General features: G+C 40.9%; 1 protein-coding gene across 4 annotated transcripts in view; it reads right to left on the bottom strand.

The window, feature by feature from the left end:
* Positions 1–1,528: 1,528 nt before the first annotated feature.
* Positions 1,529–20,707, bottom strand: part of BMPER (BMP binding endothelial regulator) — a 153,354-nt gene continuing 134,175 nt past the window's right edge. For all 4 annotated transcript variants that reach the window (XM_061997112.1, XM_061997113.1, XM_061997110.1 and 1 more), the window contains 2 exons: positions 10,132–10,262; positions 1,529–3,447 (listed from right to left, as the gene is read on the bottom strand). In XM_061997112.1, coding sequence (XP_061853096.1) covers positions 3,266–3,447; positions 10,132–10,262 — 313 coding nt within the window. In that variant the 3' untranslated portion in view covers positions 1,529–3,265. The remainder of the gene's footprint in view (positions 3,448–10,131; positions 10,263–20,707) is intronic.

Genomic DNA, 20,707 nt, shown 5'->3' on the forward strand with positions numbered 1-20,707 from the left:
GAAGCTATTGATCCAAGTCTTTCCTTGATCCCATCCGCTGGATTACAGAGCTGTTTCTCAGACTTTCCTTCTGGATCATTCTTTGGTTGGAACCTCTATGCCTTCAAATACATTTCACTTTACAAATTGGCACAAAGTTATATGCACAGATTGACGAGAAGTGTAATCAAGACCAATCTTCCACAGCCATCAGCTTTGCACGGTGAATATACCATATGGGTCATCCACTTTATGCTATTATTAAAAGCTCATTATTGCATACTAAACACATTTAGCACACTAAAAATGGATTATCAGTGAATTTTGTCAAAAATAAACCTCCAATGATATGCAGAAATTTTCGGGCTCTAGCATCCTAGTGGTAATACCTCATGAGCCAAGACATCAGCATTAAGAAAGAATCCTGCACTAAGGAGGAAGATGGGCTGCAACCCAAATTCTGTGAGGCCAGTGGTAATGCCGTTATTGATGTTACTGGGCTACAGTTTCAACTTCTGAGTAGGTGAGAAGAAGAAAAGCAAAAAGGACGGTAAAGACAGACAGCTCTAGCTGGGACTGATCTGGTCTGAATAGCTCAGCTGGGCACAGGGTAACTACAGCTACAGCTGTAAAACCTGTGCCCAGTTGAAACTCGGAGGCAATCTCTAGAAAAGCAGAAATCCTGTACCTTGCACTGTACATGTGAAGGGAGAAGCTGACAGCTCTTACTGTTGCCTTGAAAACTCGAGTTTGGAGGATAAAGCTCTACAGCATCATAAGGGCACAACCAGAAAGCTTAGAGGTAAAAACGCTTTCCTCCCTTCCTCAGTCTACATCCCTAAAGCAAAAAGCAGGGGCCTACCCTTAATTAAGTGGAGTGAAAAAGCTAAACTGAGGAATGAGTCCTCATTTTGAGATGACCTGTAGGTCAGGTTTCAAACTGAACCGTTTTAAGATTTAAAAATAGAGTTCATCCTACAGATAGACCGAGTCACCTCTTCACCTGGCATCAATTAAGCATTGCTTGAAAGGGATCAGTGGGCTGAGAGAGCTGGAGGGCTCTCTCCTCACCTTTCACTCAATTTCATCAGGCAGGAGAAGAAAAGGAAAGGACAGTTCTACAGACAGTTGATGCGTGCAATCCACTTTGCCTGTATTTTTATTTTGGAAACACTGAGCAGTAAGTAATGAAAATCTATCCTAAAGTAGAGCTAGGCAAATAACCTTTTTAATGGCTTAGACCCCGTATCTCAGCACCAAAAGCTCCCAGGCTGAAATGTTCTTTGGTCTAACTGATGCTTTAAATTATGTTAATGACTGTCATTTTATATTTTAACTTCTTGGACCAATTGCAATTGCTCTAAATTTCAGCTTCACCATTCAATTATCACATGAGCCCCAAAAAGCTCTTCTAGTTTCCCACTTTGATGTGATCTACACGTTCACAATTCTGCTCCCCAATGCACTTGTGTATGTGGCTTTGAAATCCTCTCTTCCCAGTAAAACTGAATTATTTTATTATTCCCAGAAAATTAACACAGAAGGGACATACAAAGATCAAACTGAGTTTATTTAAGATTTGGATAGCTGACCATTGAATTCTCTTGACATTGTTTGCCCAGTTTCTTTTTAACACTGTGGTGGGGCAAGCATTTTGGATAGTGTGATGCCTAAGCTGACCAAGCTTACTCAGCTTCTTCCTCCAGGCTGTAGAACCCAAGTGCGTTGCACTCACTTACTCACTGTAAACTTGGACACTGCCAAACTTCCTGGAGAGTGAAAAATTAAAGGAGAATTGTTCATAGCATTACAACGTGCAATTTCGATGCAAGGCGTTAATGGAAGTGGCTGTGTGGGAGGATAGTCATTATAAACCTAAATCAGATGCCCAAAGATTTCTGTCATCTCCAGAGACATCTCCATGAGGCTCTACAAGGGGTTTTCCAGTGGAAGAAAAACAGCCTCCCCCTGCCCTTCAGGCTTGAGAAGGTTGTATGGCTTTTTTAACAGTTTCTAATGAAATCCCATATTATTGCTTCTCTCCTGGGAGACTTCAAAAGTCGTGCAAACTTCACAGAGCCCATATGTTCGTAAACCTCAAGCAAAAGACCAGTAAGGAAATAAATTGCAGTTCTCCAATTAGCATTTGACATTCTCTACTGTTTTTTGGTGGGGTGAATTTATCTTTCCTCTAAACCACGCTGATAAATTAAATGAGCTACTAAACCTGGCATATTTCATGTTTTAAGGCACACTGAAATCAAACACTCCAATTCAGAGTGGGATTTGCTTTCTTCATAATATTTGGGAGAAATATGAAACAAACCCAGCAGTTTCAAACATGTTTAAAGGGGCTGAGACGTACAGAGATATTTTCTTCAAGCTCTTATTGTGTATTCACAGCTACTGCCAAAGACAACAACAGAGACGGGGCATTAGGATATGAAATGGGAAGTGGTCGAATTTTCAAAGCGAGCTGCTGGGTGCTGAACACTTCTGCAAATCTGGCCCCTGACTTTTTGGTGCCGTTCCAGAAAGAAATATCTCTATGCTGGCAGTTGGCCAACCAGCTTTGGAAATCATTTTGCACAGTTATTTCAGTAAAGCATAAAAGCCGATCCCCAGCTTTCTCTGCCTGATTAAGCACTGTCACCAATCACTATGCAGCAATAAGGTACGCATGAAATATTCCTAGATAAATCCTCCATCTCCAGAGAAATGTGTTTCCTGTACAACTGTAAATCCAGGTTCTGTGTTGAAACTAATCCAGTCTGGCAGTGCTGTGGCCCTAGAAAAGTTTCCTTGGAAACGACAAACTCATGCAACAGCAAAGTCATCCAATCTGTTCGTGCCACTACATTATATTAAAAACACCTGGTTTATTTATACAATGACTTACAGATCAGGGTCCTAGAAATAATAATACATAAACTTTATAGCAAAAAATATACATATAGTAATTCATCCTTCTATGATATATAGAAATGATGTATATTTGGGTGTGTGGACATATATATATAAATATATGGGTTGTACTTACGTTTAGGGCACTTGTGTACAGATATGTGTATCTACGTACACACAGCATACATTTATATCTCTTTCTAGGTGCCACATGTGTGCACATAAACACACATAAATACACACACAGGAGCATATTTACACTCTGTGAGTAGATGTGTACTTTGCAGAATCTGCACACAAACAGCTGGAGTCCTTCACTGGCTGTGAGCATCAAAGGGGTCAGTGACCACCTGTGTTAATGTCCGCAGGAGGAGAACTAGTGTCATCGCTGTGGGCACAGGACTGGCTTGATGCATCTTCCTTTGTGAAGAACCAGATTTGCTGGACAGTGGCACCCTGCAATGCAGGGCTTGTGGCATGGGCCAATCTCGTTCCAGTTGTCGCATGTTTTGACACATCCTGGACCACAGGTATCGTAAACTGCACCGTGCTTACACTGGGTTGCTGAAAAGTAGTTAAAAAGAACAAAAGACATGCATTACACACAGTCCCACAAGGAAAGTTACATATCTCTTTGCTTGGTTTCTATTGCAAATATCAAAAGCACAGTTTAGTATGATGATCATTTAGAGGAAAATAATTACTTGTACAGAGATCCCACTATCTTAAATGTAACACTACTTTATATCACAAGCATAATGGTAGCGAAGTTCCTCATTTAAAAGGTATCAAGTTCCTAGAAGCCTTGAACTTCCTGAGAATTTTAAAACAGGTGATGGTACACACAGCTGGAACAGAAAAAGTTCCATTTAAACATAAGAAAAAACTATTTCACTGTTGAGGTGAGGGAGCCCTGGCACAGGCTGCCCAGGGAGGGTGTAGAGGCTCCTTCCTTGGAGGTCTTCAAGGCCCCCCTGGATGTATTCCTGTGTGACCTGATCTAGGTGGAGTTGCTTCTGCAGAGGGGTTGGACCAGGTGATCTCTAAAGGTCCCTTCCAACCCTACCATTCTATGATTCTATAGCTTTGACAAGGTTTCTATCTATAAGCAGATCTATGCTTTATATTTAAGGCTTACCATTGTTTATCTTACAATGCCTTTTATCAAAGGTTCCTGTAACATTTACAAGGACATTTGTTATCGGTCCCATTCCTACAGAAGGAAGAGAGAGTCATTCACCACACCAGACTTTCTGTTCCCAAGATGATACTTTCAGTATTGCACGTTGCAGCAAATCAAAACAATGCTGTTAATTCAGTAGCACCATTTCTAAAACAAAATCTTTCTTTTTCAAAAAAATGAATCAATTATTTCCATGTTTTATGCTCTTTTACCAAGGGGTGGCTGAGAATGAGGATTCTTGTTCTTAACGATTCCTGTATCTATTCATTGATTTCTATGGGTGACAGTTCGATGCATTTCCAACACAAGAGACCACTGAGGGCTCAGTGAAAAGCACTATATCCCCTCCAGATCAATATTTAAACTCTTAACATTTTATATCCTGCCTTTTTAGTGCAGACAATAATACACGGTTCGATAGCAAATAAAAGTCTGTTATTCTTTCTAACGGCTGGTCTGATGGCAAAAACAAGTACTGATAAAATAGTTTATAGATGCTAAGGAACTCTCAAGCATCCAGAATTGCCTCTTGCTGTTTACAGGGAGGTGGTTGCATTAAGAAGGTTTCTTCCATTTTAGGTCCAGATTTTTCTTGCTTTTATGGGCAGAAAAATGTTGTTTTGTTGTAAGGATTGGTCTTAGAGTGCCATTGTAGTACTGTTGTTATTCATAAAGAGAAAATAGGCAGAAATAAATAGATCAGATATATATAAGAGTGTATCACAGAGGATGGAAACCTTAGGGCTGTAAGGCGTCATAAATTTAAGGTGTTCCTCTTCACCAATAAACAAAGTGATCTACAAGAGAGTATCAGCTTCTTGCAAGTTTTACCTCTAATGCATTTTATGGCGTTTATGCATATGTGAAAAACACCTCTGAATCACTGAGTGACAGAATGGTGGGGGTTGGAAGGGACCTCTAGAGATCATCCAGTCCAACCTCCCTGCTCAAGCAGGCCCACCTAGATAAGGTCACACAGGAACGTGTCCAGGCAGGTTTGAAAACCTCCAGAGAAGGAGACTCCACACATTCCCTGGGCAGCCTGTGCCAGGGCTCCCTCCCTGAACAACAAAGAAGTTTTTCCTAAAGTTTATGTGGAACTTTTTGTGTTCCAGCTTTTGTCCATTACCCCTAATCCTATTACTGGATACTACAGAAAAAAAGGCTGCCCCATCCCCTTGACATACACCTTTTAACGAGGTCCCTCCCACCTTCCTGAAGAAGGAATCATGGAACATGTACAAATTTCTGAGGATGCAGATATGAAATAAGCTAACAAAAAAACTGGAAAAACTGTACAGCAGAAAATGACCTTGGAGCTACAAAGAATCAATAGTTGAATATTAGATAAATACTTGAGGGGAGGGAGTTTTGTATTTTTAAGCATGAGAAAACATCAGTGCAAGATACCAAGAAACAATGAGAGACATTTTTTTATTGAACATCGTTTTAGAATAGAATAGGAAAAAATATCTTTTAGCAATGTTCAAGATAGGCTTATTCTGCTTGTGGGCATAGATCTGTTGAGAACTTTTTCCCCAGCTTTATCACACACGCTATCTTGATCTGTCTGACAACTTTCAAGCACACTGAAGAAGGAACAAACAAAAGGAATAGCTAAAATGGAATTTAAATGAAATGGGAAATTTAGAAGGTGGAGGAAACAGGTAAGCAGTATTGAGCATATAGTAAAACGTTAGATTCAGCATAAACTCTGCACTTACATAGTGCATTAAGAATAGAGACTGAATCACTATAAGAGGGGAAACAAAAATATGCAGAGTCTCCAGGAATTTTGCAAACAATGTACTAACTGTCTAGAAAAGTAGACCAAGATGTTCAAAGATGAATACTGATTGTTCATACAGAATGCAAATTATCATAAGGCATCTTTTACTAGAAGCTTTTGTATTTGCTCTGTGCAAAGGAGTTTCCCTTCAAATGATCTCTAATTGACCAACCACAAACTGAAACATTAGGCTTCAGGGCACGTGGTTTCTATACAGAAAAGTCTGTGAGCTTCAGGCTGCACAGGTTCCATCTCACATCGCTTCACTGCAGGAGTAGCCTGCCTGTTCATTCCACCTGAGCTCTGTTTGGTGTCTCAGCTGGTTTGAGGAAACTTGGCCAAGGTCTCCTTTCCACTGCTTCATCTCTGCCTCAGAGAAAATGAGAATATAATACAGCCTGCCTTTGGAAGCCATGGCATCTGTAAGTACTCCCCAGCTCTGCACTACCACACATGGATGTAGTGTGTCAAAACACCTCCTTCAGATGATGCCAGGTAGAAGATATTACTTTATTTTCTGCTGCAGGCAGTCTATAATGGTATTATTAACTTTCTGTCAGGGGAAAAGTCAGAAAAGCACAATGGCTGCTGTTTAAGTTCCCTGGATGGCTTATATTGTTGAGTGTTTCAGTTGTTAACATGTGGTGTGATTGATCAAAAACATTTCACTTCATAGGCAGTTTAAAAAATAAAGACATTCTGCAGTAGGCTTCCCAGGGACTGCTGAAATGAATCAGTACCATGTAAACATGGGAAACAGAAGTGATGCCTTTGCACCCATCTTTTAAGGCAAATTCCTCCCAAAGAATGGAGCTCTGTTAGTAATAACTTCCTTAGTGTACCAGAAAAAAAAAAAAAGGGAAAAAAATAAGAAAAACACAACCCCAAAGTACAAAAGTTATTAATAATGGTGCATTTTGCAACGTTACCAGTCACAACAGGATTTTTCCACTCTTCTTCTAGAACATGTGTTTGGCATGACAGATGTGAGCTTCCTCAGACCGCTTTCTGAGCTGGCAGGATGATAGCCAGCTCCAGTCCAGAAGCCATAAGCCATATAGTCACATAAATACAGCAGTGTGCCTGAGCTAATAAACTCTGTCTAATAAGGCTGTACAGTTTTCAGACCAGAGCCAGTTTATTCCAGCCAGTTTGGCAGTTTCACAGAGGAGGCTTGTATCTGTCTGCGCCTGTCTTTGTAGACATGGCCATTAATTATTTGGGAGGAATTCTTGTTCCCCAACACAAAAGCTAAAATATCTACAGAGAACTGCTGAAGGATTCCCTTGGTGGATGATATCTGATTCTGCAGATGTTTCTGAGCTAATATTTGTGCATCAACAAATCATCCTGCTGCTTCTGTTGGTTGGGCTTTCAAGGTGTTTTGTAGGACTTTCAAACCGAACGTCACTCGTGGTACTTGCAATTCACAGCATCTCCTTCTAACAGAGAAGGCAGCAATAGCTCTGGGAATCGACCTTCTAATGATACAGTTGTGTTAATCTTTTCAATTTTTATGTTTTAATGACTTTCCACTGAACAGTCAGAATAGCCTTCTGCCACATATTCACATGGAGTGAAGCAATTAAAGGAATGCAACACGGAACAGGGAAAAAGAGTGAGTTTGGCCAGAAAATTCCACAGCAGAGAAGACCCAGGAGAGAACAACTCAACCAATCACATAGGAAAAATGGAAAATTGTTTTGTTTTTATGAGGCTATTGGAGCATCTCAGCACATCAGTGCTACCATGAGCACTTTGCACTTTATTATAGCCCATATCTGCTTTTTTTTTTCTTGCCTGCGTAGTCATGCCCATGGAAGGGATTTATTGCCATCTGTCACCCTTGAGTCTTCTTTCTCTCAGTGCCTTCAGAGATGCAATGTTAAATTCCTACGGCTCAAGGCCTTTCACCACTTCCATTTACTTAATTGCAGTTTATAAACTGCTTGCTTAGCCTTGCTTGGGCTAAAAAGAAATCTCTTTTTTTTCTATCTCCTTTCCTTTTCAAACTTCCTTCAATTTCTATTCTTTCTTTTCTCTTTCTCACATGTATTACTTTCTCTTATTTCTTCTTTCCCTCATGCTTGCTCTCCTGTGTTTTTGTCTTCTCCTTCACACATCATATTTCTTTCTGTGCCCATCCTAACAGGTCTCAATCCTCACTGCTTCCCATGGAAACATATATTCCTTTCCAAATCCTCCCAGTTTCTGTGTGGATCTCACCAAGCCTTTCCTACTCTAATAATTTTGCTTACTCATTAGCTTCTTCTCTTCACTCCTCTGCTTAAATGACAACCGACCCTTACCAAATCAACCTCAAAGGACAGCAAACCTTGAGGAGCAGTGTTTTGTGGAGCAACTAGCTGCCCTAGAGGAGGAGGAAGAGCATGTAGGGAACAGGACATGTAACTCTGCCTTCTGTGCATCCTGTTTGGCTGGCTCTCCAGACAACACAAACTTTCTAAAGATTATAAAAATGAGCTAAGTGTACAGCAGTCAGGGTAGAGGAACTGGCAGCCACTCAAGATCTGGTTTTACGACACACAGAAGAATAATTAAAACCTGACTTTACTAATAAGCATACTCCATTTTCATCAGAACACAGCTCTTCCAAGTATCCCACCAGCTATGAAATGTCAAGCAGGAAATGAAAGTCACAAAATGCTAAAGTTTTATTACAGATATACTGTTTCATACTCTGGAACTTTTATCCGTAATTAAGACACAATAATTGTAACTACAAGTTTCAGGGAGAAAAAGGTAAGTTAAAGATTCAAATCTTGATGCTGGCAACTGGTAACTTACAGAATGACCTGTAATGCTTACCATATGATTTACTGTAGAAGATGGTGCTACCTGTTTGACATTGAATGCTTAAATTTTTTGAGGGTATTTGACCACATACAGCTTCTCTGTAATTTCTGCTTATCAAGATTTCCCCTGTCCCTCTAGAAGTGTGCACTGAGATTAAAAAACTCGTGGGGATTTAAATACCTCTTTTATTAGCTTTAAAGAAAGATGTGTGTTTCAATTCTGTCACAACGTTCTCTCAAGGACTGCTTTTGCCATAGAAACTTTTCTTGTCTTTGATAAAATGCCAGGAAAAATGATGTGAAAAGAAGCCTCAATTACTTAAGTTGTCATATGCTAACACTTGTAGAAACTTCTTAAGGTAGGTACCAAAGTTTTTATTCTTTGGTCACAGTCAGGTCTGAAACCTGAAGTGTTTTGTTAAAAGAAAAAGAAATTCAGGATGTTTGTTTCAGCTTCTGCATGGATCTGCTACCAGATCAATACATTAAAATTACATACAGTATTAGTGCTGTCTGAGACCACATCCTTGAATAGAGCTTTCAGTGACACCCTGTTTGGATAGTTCTGTTCCTTTGCAAGAAAAAAAAAATGAGCCTTTTGGGAACAGTCAATCAAATATAATTTCCTCTATCACTCATGCATCCCTGCTATCATGCCGTCAACAGAAAAGGAAATTGAAGTAGATAGATTCTGAGCCACACACAATCACCAAAATGGACCACAGAGTAATAGCACTTTGACCAGCACTAAGTATCTTTCTTTTTTTTTCCCCTTCCAATTACTGTCAATTGCTTTACATAAATCTGAATACATTTCCAGGCAAGCCAATGCCACTATAGAACGTCCTAAACAAGTGAGACCATCATCAGGGGAAATATCAACCTGCAATATTGCATTTTACTTCAAGTGCCCACAACCACAGGCCATCACTTCTCATGGAAACAATTATTCACTGTTACTTGCAATTAACACAGTCCTAATCACATGGGGAATCTGATCCAAGGACCAAAATTAACACAGGTTTGCATTTTAGTATTCCCATTAAATACATTATCTATTGTTTCCTTATTGAATCTATTGCAATCGTAGATGTATGCTGTCTCTGGAAATGTAAGTGGTTGTTAACAGGAGTTCAAAGGAGTTTAAACGTTAATTGTAATCAACTGTTTAGATATACTGAAACAAAAAGGCATGTACTGCTTCCTGGAAGGACATGAAATTAAGACCAGGCAGCATTAGAAGTGAAAAGTTTTGCAGTGAAATAAACATTAATATTCAATGGCTGAAAATCTTCCCTGGTGAGGAAAGATAACCCCAGAACTCAGAATACAACTTCCCTGCTGGTACGATCTCAGTGCTATCCAGTCAGTTCATTTTTGATCCTCCTCCCCCCCGGAAGATGATAGTAGCCTATCAGCCTATTCACTGGCTTACTAAGAAGCAGTCCCAAAACACTTACCCGCACAGTTCTGCTCCGGCACCCACTGGACTTTGCGTCCTTCCCTCTGACAGGCTCGGGCGTATGCCAGGAATGACTCGCAGTAGCAGTTTTTGTGGACTGGACACTCACACATGTCTGTCACACAGGACCTGCAGAACAAAGACCCAAAACAAATAAGTAAGGAAAGCTTTGGCAGCTATCTGACTGAGGATTGGAGTTGTTCACTTCTCAATCATGTGGAGTTCCGTGTCACAGCAGCTTGTGCTAAGCAATAGGAAAGTTAAACGTGTCTCTGCTTAGCTCTTCTTTTGCTGTGCTGCTCTGATGCTGAGAGTTCTCAAGAGCATCCAGAAGGAAACCACACAGAGAGAGCTGAGAAAAAGACCCAAGAAACATCAGTCAAAGAGGATCAAGACCACAGAATTCCATTTTTGCAACAATTTTGTGTCAACACACAAAACAGACTTTAATAAATTTACCACTAGCAATGTGAATTACTTCAGTAGATAAAGAGCACATGCCTTTCCATGCAATGGATGAGAAACAATGCCATCTCTCCAGGTTAACTCCAGCCTCTCCCTGCTTTGAAGGCCTCAAAACAGCTTTATGCCTGTTTTCTCATCAGCTTCACTACTAAATGCCAGACTTTAGTAGACTCCAAAGGAGCAGGGATGATACAGTATAACTGAGCAGTTCTCATGCTAGGAAATCCCCTAGGCACTTGCAAATACTACCATCTTCCATTGCACAAGACAGAGCTATCACGAAACATGGCAGGGAGCAAAGCTGCTAACATAGCCCTAAGTGAAACTGCTACTGTGTTTGTCACCACTATATTTCAAGTCAGGTCATTCGGAACATGTGCTCATTTGGCACAGACCGAAAATGTGACTGGCAAGAGCTGATGGATTTGCAGTTGGCAGTTTCTGCATATGCAAAAAGCTTAGACACTTCTGCAGACACAGCAACACAAATTCAGAAATGACAAGTATCCGTTGCTCTGAGGGGAATCATTAGAAGAAAGGGACAAGGTGTGGGGAAGACGTTGCTCAGCCCTCAGAAAGCCATGCCCTCAGCTCCTCTGCTTTCCTCTGAGAGTGCTTTGTGCACACACCTTGGGTGTCAATGGGCTTGGCCCCTGTTCCATGCATATTCAAGAACTTCTCTGCTTCTGTGAGAAGCACAAATCCTCCAGAAAGACCAAGAACTGAAGTAAAAAACTGAGTTCTTCATGTTAATTTGCTCTTGCGGTACACCAGGAATTCAACTGTCTATAGGAAAAGGGTGGTTATAGACTTGATTTTCTAGAAACTTTCCCCAAATATCTTGGAAATATATTGGAAGAGGGGCTTGCACATCAGTCAAAGCAATCAGGAACCCTCATGCCCATACAATGTTTTAGAGTCATTGGGAACCCTTTATTTGAAACAAGGAGAGATTAGTAATCAGTTTCTGCATATGCAGCAGTGCCCCTTGAGGAGGAGTATTTACCCTCACCAAAGTCTGGGATCTGTCTAGTCTGGAGAAGAGGAGACTGAGGGGAGATCTTATTAACATTTACAAATATCTAATTGGTTGGTGTTGGAAGGCTGGGACATCCCTTTTTTCTATTGTATCTAGAAACAGGACAAGGGGTAATGGGATGAAGCTGGAACACAAAAAGTTCCACTTAAACATAAGAAAAAACTATTTCACTGTGAGGGTGAGGGAGCCCTGGCACAGGCTGCCCAGGGAGGGTGTGGAGTCTCCTTCCTTGGAGGTCTTCAAGACCCGCCTGGACATGTTCCTATGCAACCTGACCTAGGTGATCCTGCTTCTGCAGGGGGTTTGGACTGGATGATCTCTAAAGGTCCCTTCCAACACCTACCATCCTATGAAAGTCATTGGCTATTTGAATGACCATTCAAATGGTTAAACCTGACAGTTCTGTATGACATTTCCATGAGCTTTTATTCATTGTACTCTCAGTGGATTCCCAACAAGAAATTACATAGAAATTCACTGTGACAAATAATACAAGAAGGTTACCTGCCCTGCATTTACCAATGCATACACACTGTGGATAAACATAATTGTTTCAGATCAAATATATAACATGTTTGTACTTATGGACCAGTGGTTTTCATTTGAAATAATGTTACTTTCTATGGACAACGTAATTTTATTTCACTTTAATTCTGTGGTAGGTCCCTTTACATCTTTCCCAGCAACAGATGTTGCTGTATGGGTATCACAGCTGATAGGCTGCAAGGAACAGATTAGCAAAACATCCTTTGCACTGTTTAAATTTGTTAACTGATAAAAGACCTTGCATAAACACAAAAGGTCACTTTTTAATGTGACACACTAAATGATTTTAAACTGTTTCCTTTGGCCACAATGTGCTTGTGATCTCTTGCTAGCATCCTCGAACTGAGCACTGTTCCATGTAGCTCACACCGTTTAGGAGAGGCAGGTCTTCTTTTACGGTGAAGTAGATGCTTTTTGCTGCTATAACAAATTGAGAGCAAATCACAATGACAGTCTGTAATAATTCCCACAGATACTGTCTGCTGCCAAGATACCATTTCATCATCTTTTTCTTTCTGTACTAGCCTCCTTTATCAATCACATTTTACTGCTCTCCATTCAGATTTAGTTAGGGGTGTTTGCCAGGCGTGCCAGGCTGTCTACATGTTCACTCACTTCCTGCCTTACAAATTACAAAATCCTAAACTTGAGGTACCTGCATTGCTTTTTAGAGCATAAATATGTTATTTTACCATTACTCAGAGGGGAAAATCACCTCCTGCACTGAGTCAACACACCTAAAGCTATCTTAGATGCTCTCACTAAGTCAGGAAATTTCCAGGCTCACCATCAATCACCCTTCAGTTCAAAAAGGACAGGGAGCTACTGGAGAGAGTTCAGTGTAGGGCCACAAAGATGAGGAGATTGAGTGGTGACCTCATTAATGTTTACAAGAAACATAAAGGGTGGGTGTCAAGAGCACGGAGACAGGATCTTCTCAGTTATGTCCAATGATAGGACAAGGGGTAATGGGTACAAGCTGGAACATAAGAGGTTCCAAAAAAAATACAAGGAAAAACGTCTTCAGTGTTCAGGTGAGGGAGCCCTGGCACAGGCTGCCCAGATGGGTTGTGGAGGCTCCTTCTCTGAAGACATTCAAAACCCACCTAGACACATTCCTTTGTGATCTAGGAAGGTCTAGGTGGTCCTTCTCTGGCAGGAAGATCTTTTCATAGAATCATAGAATGGTAGGGGTTGGAAGGGACCTTTAGAGATCATCTAATCCAACCTCCCTGCAGAAGCAGGGTCACCTAGATCAGGTCACATAAGAACATGTCCAGGGGGGTCTTGAAGACCTCCAAGGAAGGAGACTCCACAACCCCTCTGGGCAGCCTGTGCCAGGGCTCCCTCACAGTGAAATAGGTTTTTCTTATGTTTAAATGGAACTTTTTGTGTTCCAGCTTCATCCCATTACCCCTTGTCCTGTTGCTACATACAATAGAAAAAAGGGATGTCCCAACCTCCTGACACCCACTCTTTAGGCATTTGTAAATGTTAATAAGATCTCCCCTCAGTCTCCTCTTCTCCAGATTAAACAGTCCCAGTTCCCGCAGCCTTTCCTCGTATGAAAGATGCTCCAGTCCCCTGATCATCTTGGTGGCCCCTCGCTGGACTCTCTCAAGCAGTTCTGCCCCTCTTGAGAAGGTCTCTTCCTATCCTTAATATTCTGTGATTCTGTGATCAATTGTCCAGGCTTTTTAATCACTAACATGTTTGTGGCAAGGCCAGCACTCACCCTGACAAAGCCTGGGCATAGTCTGAGGCATTATGGAGGACACTGTCTCCAGTCTGCAGGAGGGCAGCCACACTCTTTTGAAGATGCAAAGAATTTAGTCCTTGCACCCAGGTAAGTGACACTATGCCATTAGGTCTTGGCAATGAAATGGCCTTGGATATCCAGCGAGTCTCCAGAGGGAAATCTCTCCACCTTGGCTGAGATCAGTACTATTTGCTACAGCATTCAGCAGATGTGTCCACTAAGAAAGGTAGCATGCCACGTGCAACAGAAACTCATTACACATCTGACTCATTACACATCTAATTGCTTGTGTAATTTTTATTTTCCTGAAGGGTTTAGTCCTGGTGCCAGCTGCTGGGCTCAAGCCCTAGGCTTGCCTGAGGAGCAATCATCACATTGCAGCCATTTTACTAATGAGTTACAATGGCTGATCATTGGTAAGGTTTAATTAATTAATTAATTAAGGTTAAATGAAAAAATGAGAGCAAAGAAAACCATATCCACAGTTGCCAAGCCTAGTCAATCAAAATAAAACACTTTTTTTTTGTTTTCCTAGTGAAATTCCTCCTGGGAAGTTCAGTGCATTAATATTAATTATCGTTAGATGCATTGCCAGTCAAGGGAGAGGGGTCTTTTCATATCACTTCTGAAATCAGCAGAGAGCAGGTACATGGTTTGTATCATAGTCACCCCAAGAGTCAAAGGGCAGTTCTGGGAAAGGATGGAGAAGCAAAGGATGTCTGTCCTTCGGGTCTGGCTAGGGAGGGGGAAGCTCCAAATGGTCCATGGGCAAGCTTTGGCTTTGGGTCTGTATATTTTTCAGTGTGTTTACTCCTTGCATTTAATTGCATTTCTCACAGTTACTGTTGCTACAGTTGTGTTATTCGAGGGCTATTACAGGGTGCTTCACTAGGTAAATTTAAAAACTGATTCTTGTGTGCTGTCCTCATCCTTTCCCCTTGCAAAAGCCTTTGGTATGCCCATAGCTCTTTTTTTTTCCTTTTTTTGGATACTTTTCAGAAACCTGAACAGATTTTATCTCTTCTTCATTCCCCCTTTGAATCAGATAAATAGATTTGGTCACACTAACTGCATGTCTTCAGAAGCTTCTCTGTACTCTGACTGGACTGTTCAAATGACAGAAAACTATGTTTTCAGTAAAACTTTGGAATTATGCTGGCAATGAAGCTGTACTGATATGTTACTGCACTGCATGCTAACAGAGGCATTGGCTCTTCCAAAGTATTGTGACCAAAACGTTTGCTTAAATGAAGTAAAAACATATCAGTATCTTAAACATCAAAACATCACAGTCGTACAGAAATAATCCCACAGGAAGACAGTAATGCAAGTGACTTATAAAATAGAGCCATTTGATCAGCTATGGAAATACATAGAAGATACTTCAGGAAGCCTTAGCTCTGCCTTCAGTGAAATCCTCTAGAGATGCAATGATGTTGTCCAAAAGACAATTATATTTCTTTGAAGGACATATTTACATTTCTAAAAAACATACTTGTCTGTGCTGGTGCACTTCATCTGGAGCCCCTACTCTGAATAAGCACTGGAGCACAGCCAACCTCTCAGTCCTCAACTGGTAACAAGTATCTCACTGTGATTCCTTGTGCTGCTGTCTATGCGGAGTGTGTGTCAGAGATGGTGCTAATTGGGTGTGTGCAATCACCAACTGTTGCAAGGGGAAATCCAGGAAAGTGAAGGCATCCGGCAGCTGTGGGACACACCCTGGAAGGAGACAAACACACACACACTCTGCTGCCACATCTTCAAAGCAAAGTGGGTGAGTACTCTCCTTCAGCAACAGCTCTTTTTCACATTAAACTATGGAAAGCCTCCAAGTCCTACAAAGGGCAAAGACCGGGGCCCTGCACTACACACACTTAAAAAGAAGAAAAGATCACAGCCACAAAGCCTACAGCCTCAGCTTGTGCCACGCGGGACTGAAATCGCAGATGCTGAACACAAGCAGTATCTTTTCCTTTGCAGTACACACAAATCCAAACCCAGAACCAGTCATTTTAGGAGGGACTATTTTTTTTTTCCCTTTTTTTCATGTTCCACAACAGGAATCTCAAGCAGTGTGTTATTCAAACATTTTGACACCTCCCCAGAGTGGCTCTATGCAGATGGCAAACACTAACATCTTCCTTTGTCCACCAGTAGGTCACAAGAGACCTACAGGGATAGTGCATTACTACATCCATTTTAAGGATGTGAAGAGGCATCAGGAGGTTAAGCAGTTTGTTCTCCATACCTGGGATGCACACCTGAAAACTCCAAAGCCTAAGCAGTCATCTGCTGAGAGAGGAGGATTCATTTCCAGCCTCACAACCCTGTGAGACAGACTTCGTGGGATAACTTCATCTTGGGAATGTCAAATCAAGTTTTAGTACAAGGTTGGCCTAATTTAACAGTGGTTATGAAAATAACCATACTCTAAAGGACAGTTTGGATTCCCATAATCACACCAGAGTGCTTGCAATTTAGCAGTAACATTTAGGATTTTTTTCCTGATCCAAAATTAGACCTTTTTTATTTCACAGGAAAAATAAAAGCCAATAGCTTCTGCTGGTAGTTATGTTCCAAGAAAGTTTATTTGGGCTGCTTTTCCTACCGAGTTCCAATGCATTGTCATTATTTATGGCCCCAGCTAGAGAAGTCATTTCACAAGGTAAGAAGCTGAGAAGATGAGCCACGTACTGTTGTACAATGGACAGGTTCACGCTGTTGCCATTGCAAGCTCTCTTGTCTGTATGTACATGTTTAATCTTAGTGATGTATTGAAGCATGGTATATAGAGCTGGAGACTTTTTATGGCTTTGAGGCTTGAGATCATTCTCTCTTTCTCCAGAATTTACTAATATTAATGCAAAAGCAGCAAATAACTCATGAGGAAGGTAATTTTGGAGGCTGCTGAAAACACAGAAGCCTTTACATCTATTGAGTATTCGTTCAAAGCACTTGCCTGGGGAACAGACCGTTTCATGAAGCAAAAGCAGTCATTTTCAAGGATAATTTCTTCTGAGACTGGGTAACTGTATCTGCCCTCCCTCTGTGCTTTTCTCACACATCATAACAATGGCAAAATTGCCTTAAATTAGGGATCTGATAAAGGCATTCATAACAAAGTTAAATCATCAGTGCCCTGACCTGTTTTTGTGGCAAGCAGGGAAGTGCCCAGAAGAAGTTGCAGGCAGCATAGATGTGCTTTGACCTGGAGATTCCTCCATGGTATAAGAACTCCCACACTGCTGAACTGGCTCCAAAAAACCCCTAAAAAAGTGGGAGCTGAAAGGGAAAGTCACAGCTCATCTTTGGTGAGCAGTGCATAGCAAATCTAACTGCAGGCATAATGCTTTCCATGGGGAAATCTCATTCCTATAAAGACAGTATTGGCCATAATCCTTGAGAATATCACAGTTGGTTTGGCAGATTGCAGAGGAGGGAGTTTGCAGTATTAGGTATTTGAAGCACACATTCAAATTTCATCCCAATCCCTGATTTTTATGCAACTTCGAGTTAACCATGGATGGTATTGCCACATGGAGCCATGCAGAAAGAAATTACAACATACATAACTCCTCCAAAGGGCAAGAGCTGCACGTGATCTAAGACTTCAAGTGTCATGTTCTGCAGTCATATTACATACACATTGAAGTGTTCTAATTTAACTCTGTCATTTTTTCCTGCTCCAGATATAGACTTGGCACTCAGAGATAATTAAACAGAATCACACAAGATATCCATTCCTGCCTTGCCATGGCACCTTTCCAAAGCAGTTATTTAGAGGAGTTCAGTCAACTTGAGAGAAGGATGCTTTAAATGCAAGTGATAATTATTGTTGGTAATTTCCAACACTGCAGAGACAGGCAGCAATTCAATTTTGATTTCTTTGTGCATCCAGCTCCTTTAAAAAATAAATTAGAGCCCATACTTTCCTCACAAAGGATAAGCAAAGACGGCATTTTCCAGACACTAAATAAATGAAGGTCCATGTAGACCTCTGAGAAAACACACTATGCTGCACAATATCACCAAAATCCTATACTACATGCTGGTAAATGTATCATCCAAAAGCCTTTGGATAAAGCCAAAAAGTGTCTATTTTTAACCTTTATATAAAGAGCATACTGTGCCAGAATCGTGTTTTATTGCCTTAACCAACTTTACCCACAAGAATATGGTAAAATGAACAATGAAATGTTCTGGAACATTTTCTAAAACTGGATAAAATTAAAGTTCTCAGGATAACACTACCCAATTTATAATCTCTCTGAATATGTAGTAGCAGTGGTGAATGCACTAAAAGGAGGGAAGGAGGCAGAACCAAATAAAGAACAAAACAGTACAGCAATCTTCCCTACCTCTTTCCTCACGGTAAGGCTCCTACTAATGTGTCAAGTAGGCTTTTTGCATCTTCTGCTTGGACCCTTATAGGCATCTGTGGCTTTAAATATTCTTTCTGGTCTTGAGAATGGAAAGGTTGGCTAAAATCCCTCCATGGGGAAATAGCTGAACCATGACTGAAGAAGACAATGAAGTCCCATGCTGGGCTCCAAGAAGCATCTGGTATGACTCAGAATATTTCCTAGAGCTGAAGGTTACAATACATCTGAGCAGCTGACTTGCCACCTTTAAAGAGAGTGGAGTTCTTGCTCAAGAAACTCCAACAAAATATGGAAATACCACCCACAGCCCTGAACAGATGACCCCTTGCACTCTCACTCACTTTCAGAAAGTAGGAGAGAGTTTTCACTCTCAGACCAGTTGTGCTGAGCCCTGCACAGTTTAACCCTGAAAAGTCTGGCATTTGAAATAAAGATCTGTATGCATGAGAACTCCAGTGGCTTAAGTTGATACATAGCATGTACCTTGAAGTGAAGCAATTGAAAAACACTTCTCTGTGCTCACTACATACAACTCTGTATACAGAATTATTAGAATGAGAAGGACATACAGCCTTTCTTAACCCATTTTGAACAATATTACACTGGAATGCACCCATCAAAAAAAAATGTTCTCTTTTACTTGTTTACTTGGTCAGTACACATACAACTTAGAATCATAGAATCATAGAACAGTAGGGGTTGGAAGGGACCTTTAGAGATCACCTAGTTCAACCCCCCTGCTAAAGCAGGTCCACCTAGATCAGGTCACACAGGAACATGCCCAGATGGGTCTTGAAGGCCTCCAAGGAAGGAGATTCCACACCCTCACTGGGCAGCCTGTGCCAGGGCTCCCTCACCTCAACAGGGAAATAGTTTTTTCTTATGTTTAAATGGAACTTTTTGTGTTCCAGCTTCATCTCAACTTCCAACAATTCAACTTGTTCTACTCTATTTGGTGAGATTACTGCAAAAAGGATTTGGTGGCCTGTATGATCTAGATTTTGGATATCTGTCTGGAAAATAAAAGGACCGTAACAACTCTGCTCTACAACAGACAGTTTCCAAACTCATTATGAAGAGGTCATCTGCAATAAAAGGTTTGGACCAACAAAAAACTACAGAGGCAAATTTAAGAGTATCATCTGGAACCTGACACTGAAGGTTCAAAAGCTAGATCCTGCTTTCTGAAGACATGTCACTTACAAATATCCATCACATCATTAGTAAAGATTATAGTAATGGTATGTCTAGATAAGAGGACTGTGGAGGGGTATCATTAATATTTACAAATATCTAAATTGTGGATGTCAGGAGGTTGGGGCATCACTTTTTTTTCCTGTTACATCCAGTGACAGTACAAGGGGTAATGGGATGAAGATGGAACACAAAAAGTTCCATTTAAACATAAGAAAAAACTCTTTCCCTGTAGAGGTGAGGGAGCCCTGGCACAGGCTGCCCAGGGAGGGTGTGGAATCTCCTTCCTTGGAGGTCTTCAAGACCCACCTGGACATGTTCCTGTGTGACCTGATCTAGGTGGACCTGCTTTGGTAGGGGGATTGGACTGGATGATGTCTAAAGGTCCCTTCCAATCCTACCATTCTGATTCTATGTCTAATGATACCTGGTATGGCTTATCATGTGTTTCTGCAGAGCTTTCCAGTGAAGAAAAACCTCTAGGTGATTTCTGGGTTTAACGTTCAGAAATAAAGTCACCTCCTAAGGGATTTTTTACCAAAAATCTTGTAATTCATAGGCCTAGTGGCCTGTGGTCTACAACCTATTTGCTCATCACTGATTCCCTATGGCAGAGAGTTTTGGCAAAACTGACCTGCTTTCTGTCTCCAAAACTCCATCATTTTCTCTCAGAAGCTAAATTTCATAATTTCCCATTTTGAATTACTTAACCCTATAAGATTCCTTATTACAGATCCCCTTCTGACATAACACAGCAACGTTCAAGCAATACCAACCACATCAGAAGTCTTTCTTATGAGAGCAAAAGAAATCGAGGTTGCCTCAGTGAACCTTCCCAATAGCTATACTAGCCTGCTACACTTCCTTTCACTGCATGCACACATGTGGCTCAGCACTTTCACCACTAATATGAATTTGCCTCATGACAGAGACACTCTGCAATGGAATTTTCAGTGTCCTCTGGCATAGCTACCATGGAAAATTCATCTTTTCAAGCTTTTGCGTTATATAATTGACATAAAATTTTCTCTTTTTCTCCATGTCTAGACTTGATTTTTAAAGAGGAGTTCATCCAGTCTCCAGTTCTTCAAGCACAAGTGGAAACTGACTGTCATATCTTATCTAGAGAGAGGAACAAACAGTCATTTCAATTCCATTTCAAAAAGACAGGCATGTTTTGATATCT

This window comes from Colius striatus, chromosome 5, assembly GCF_028858725.1.
Source record: "Colius striatus isolate bColStr4 chromosome 5, bColStr4.1.hap1, whole genome shotgun sequence".
Classification (NCBI taxonomy): Eukaryota; Metazoa; Chordata; class Aves; order Coliiformes; family Coliidae; genus Colius; species Colius striatus.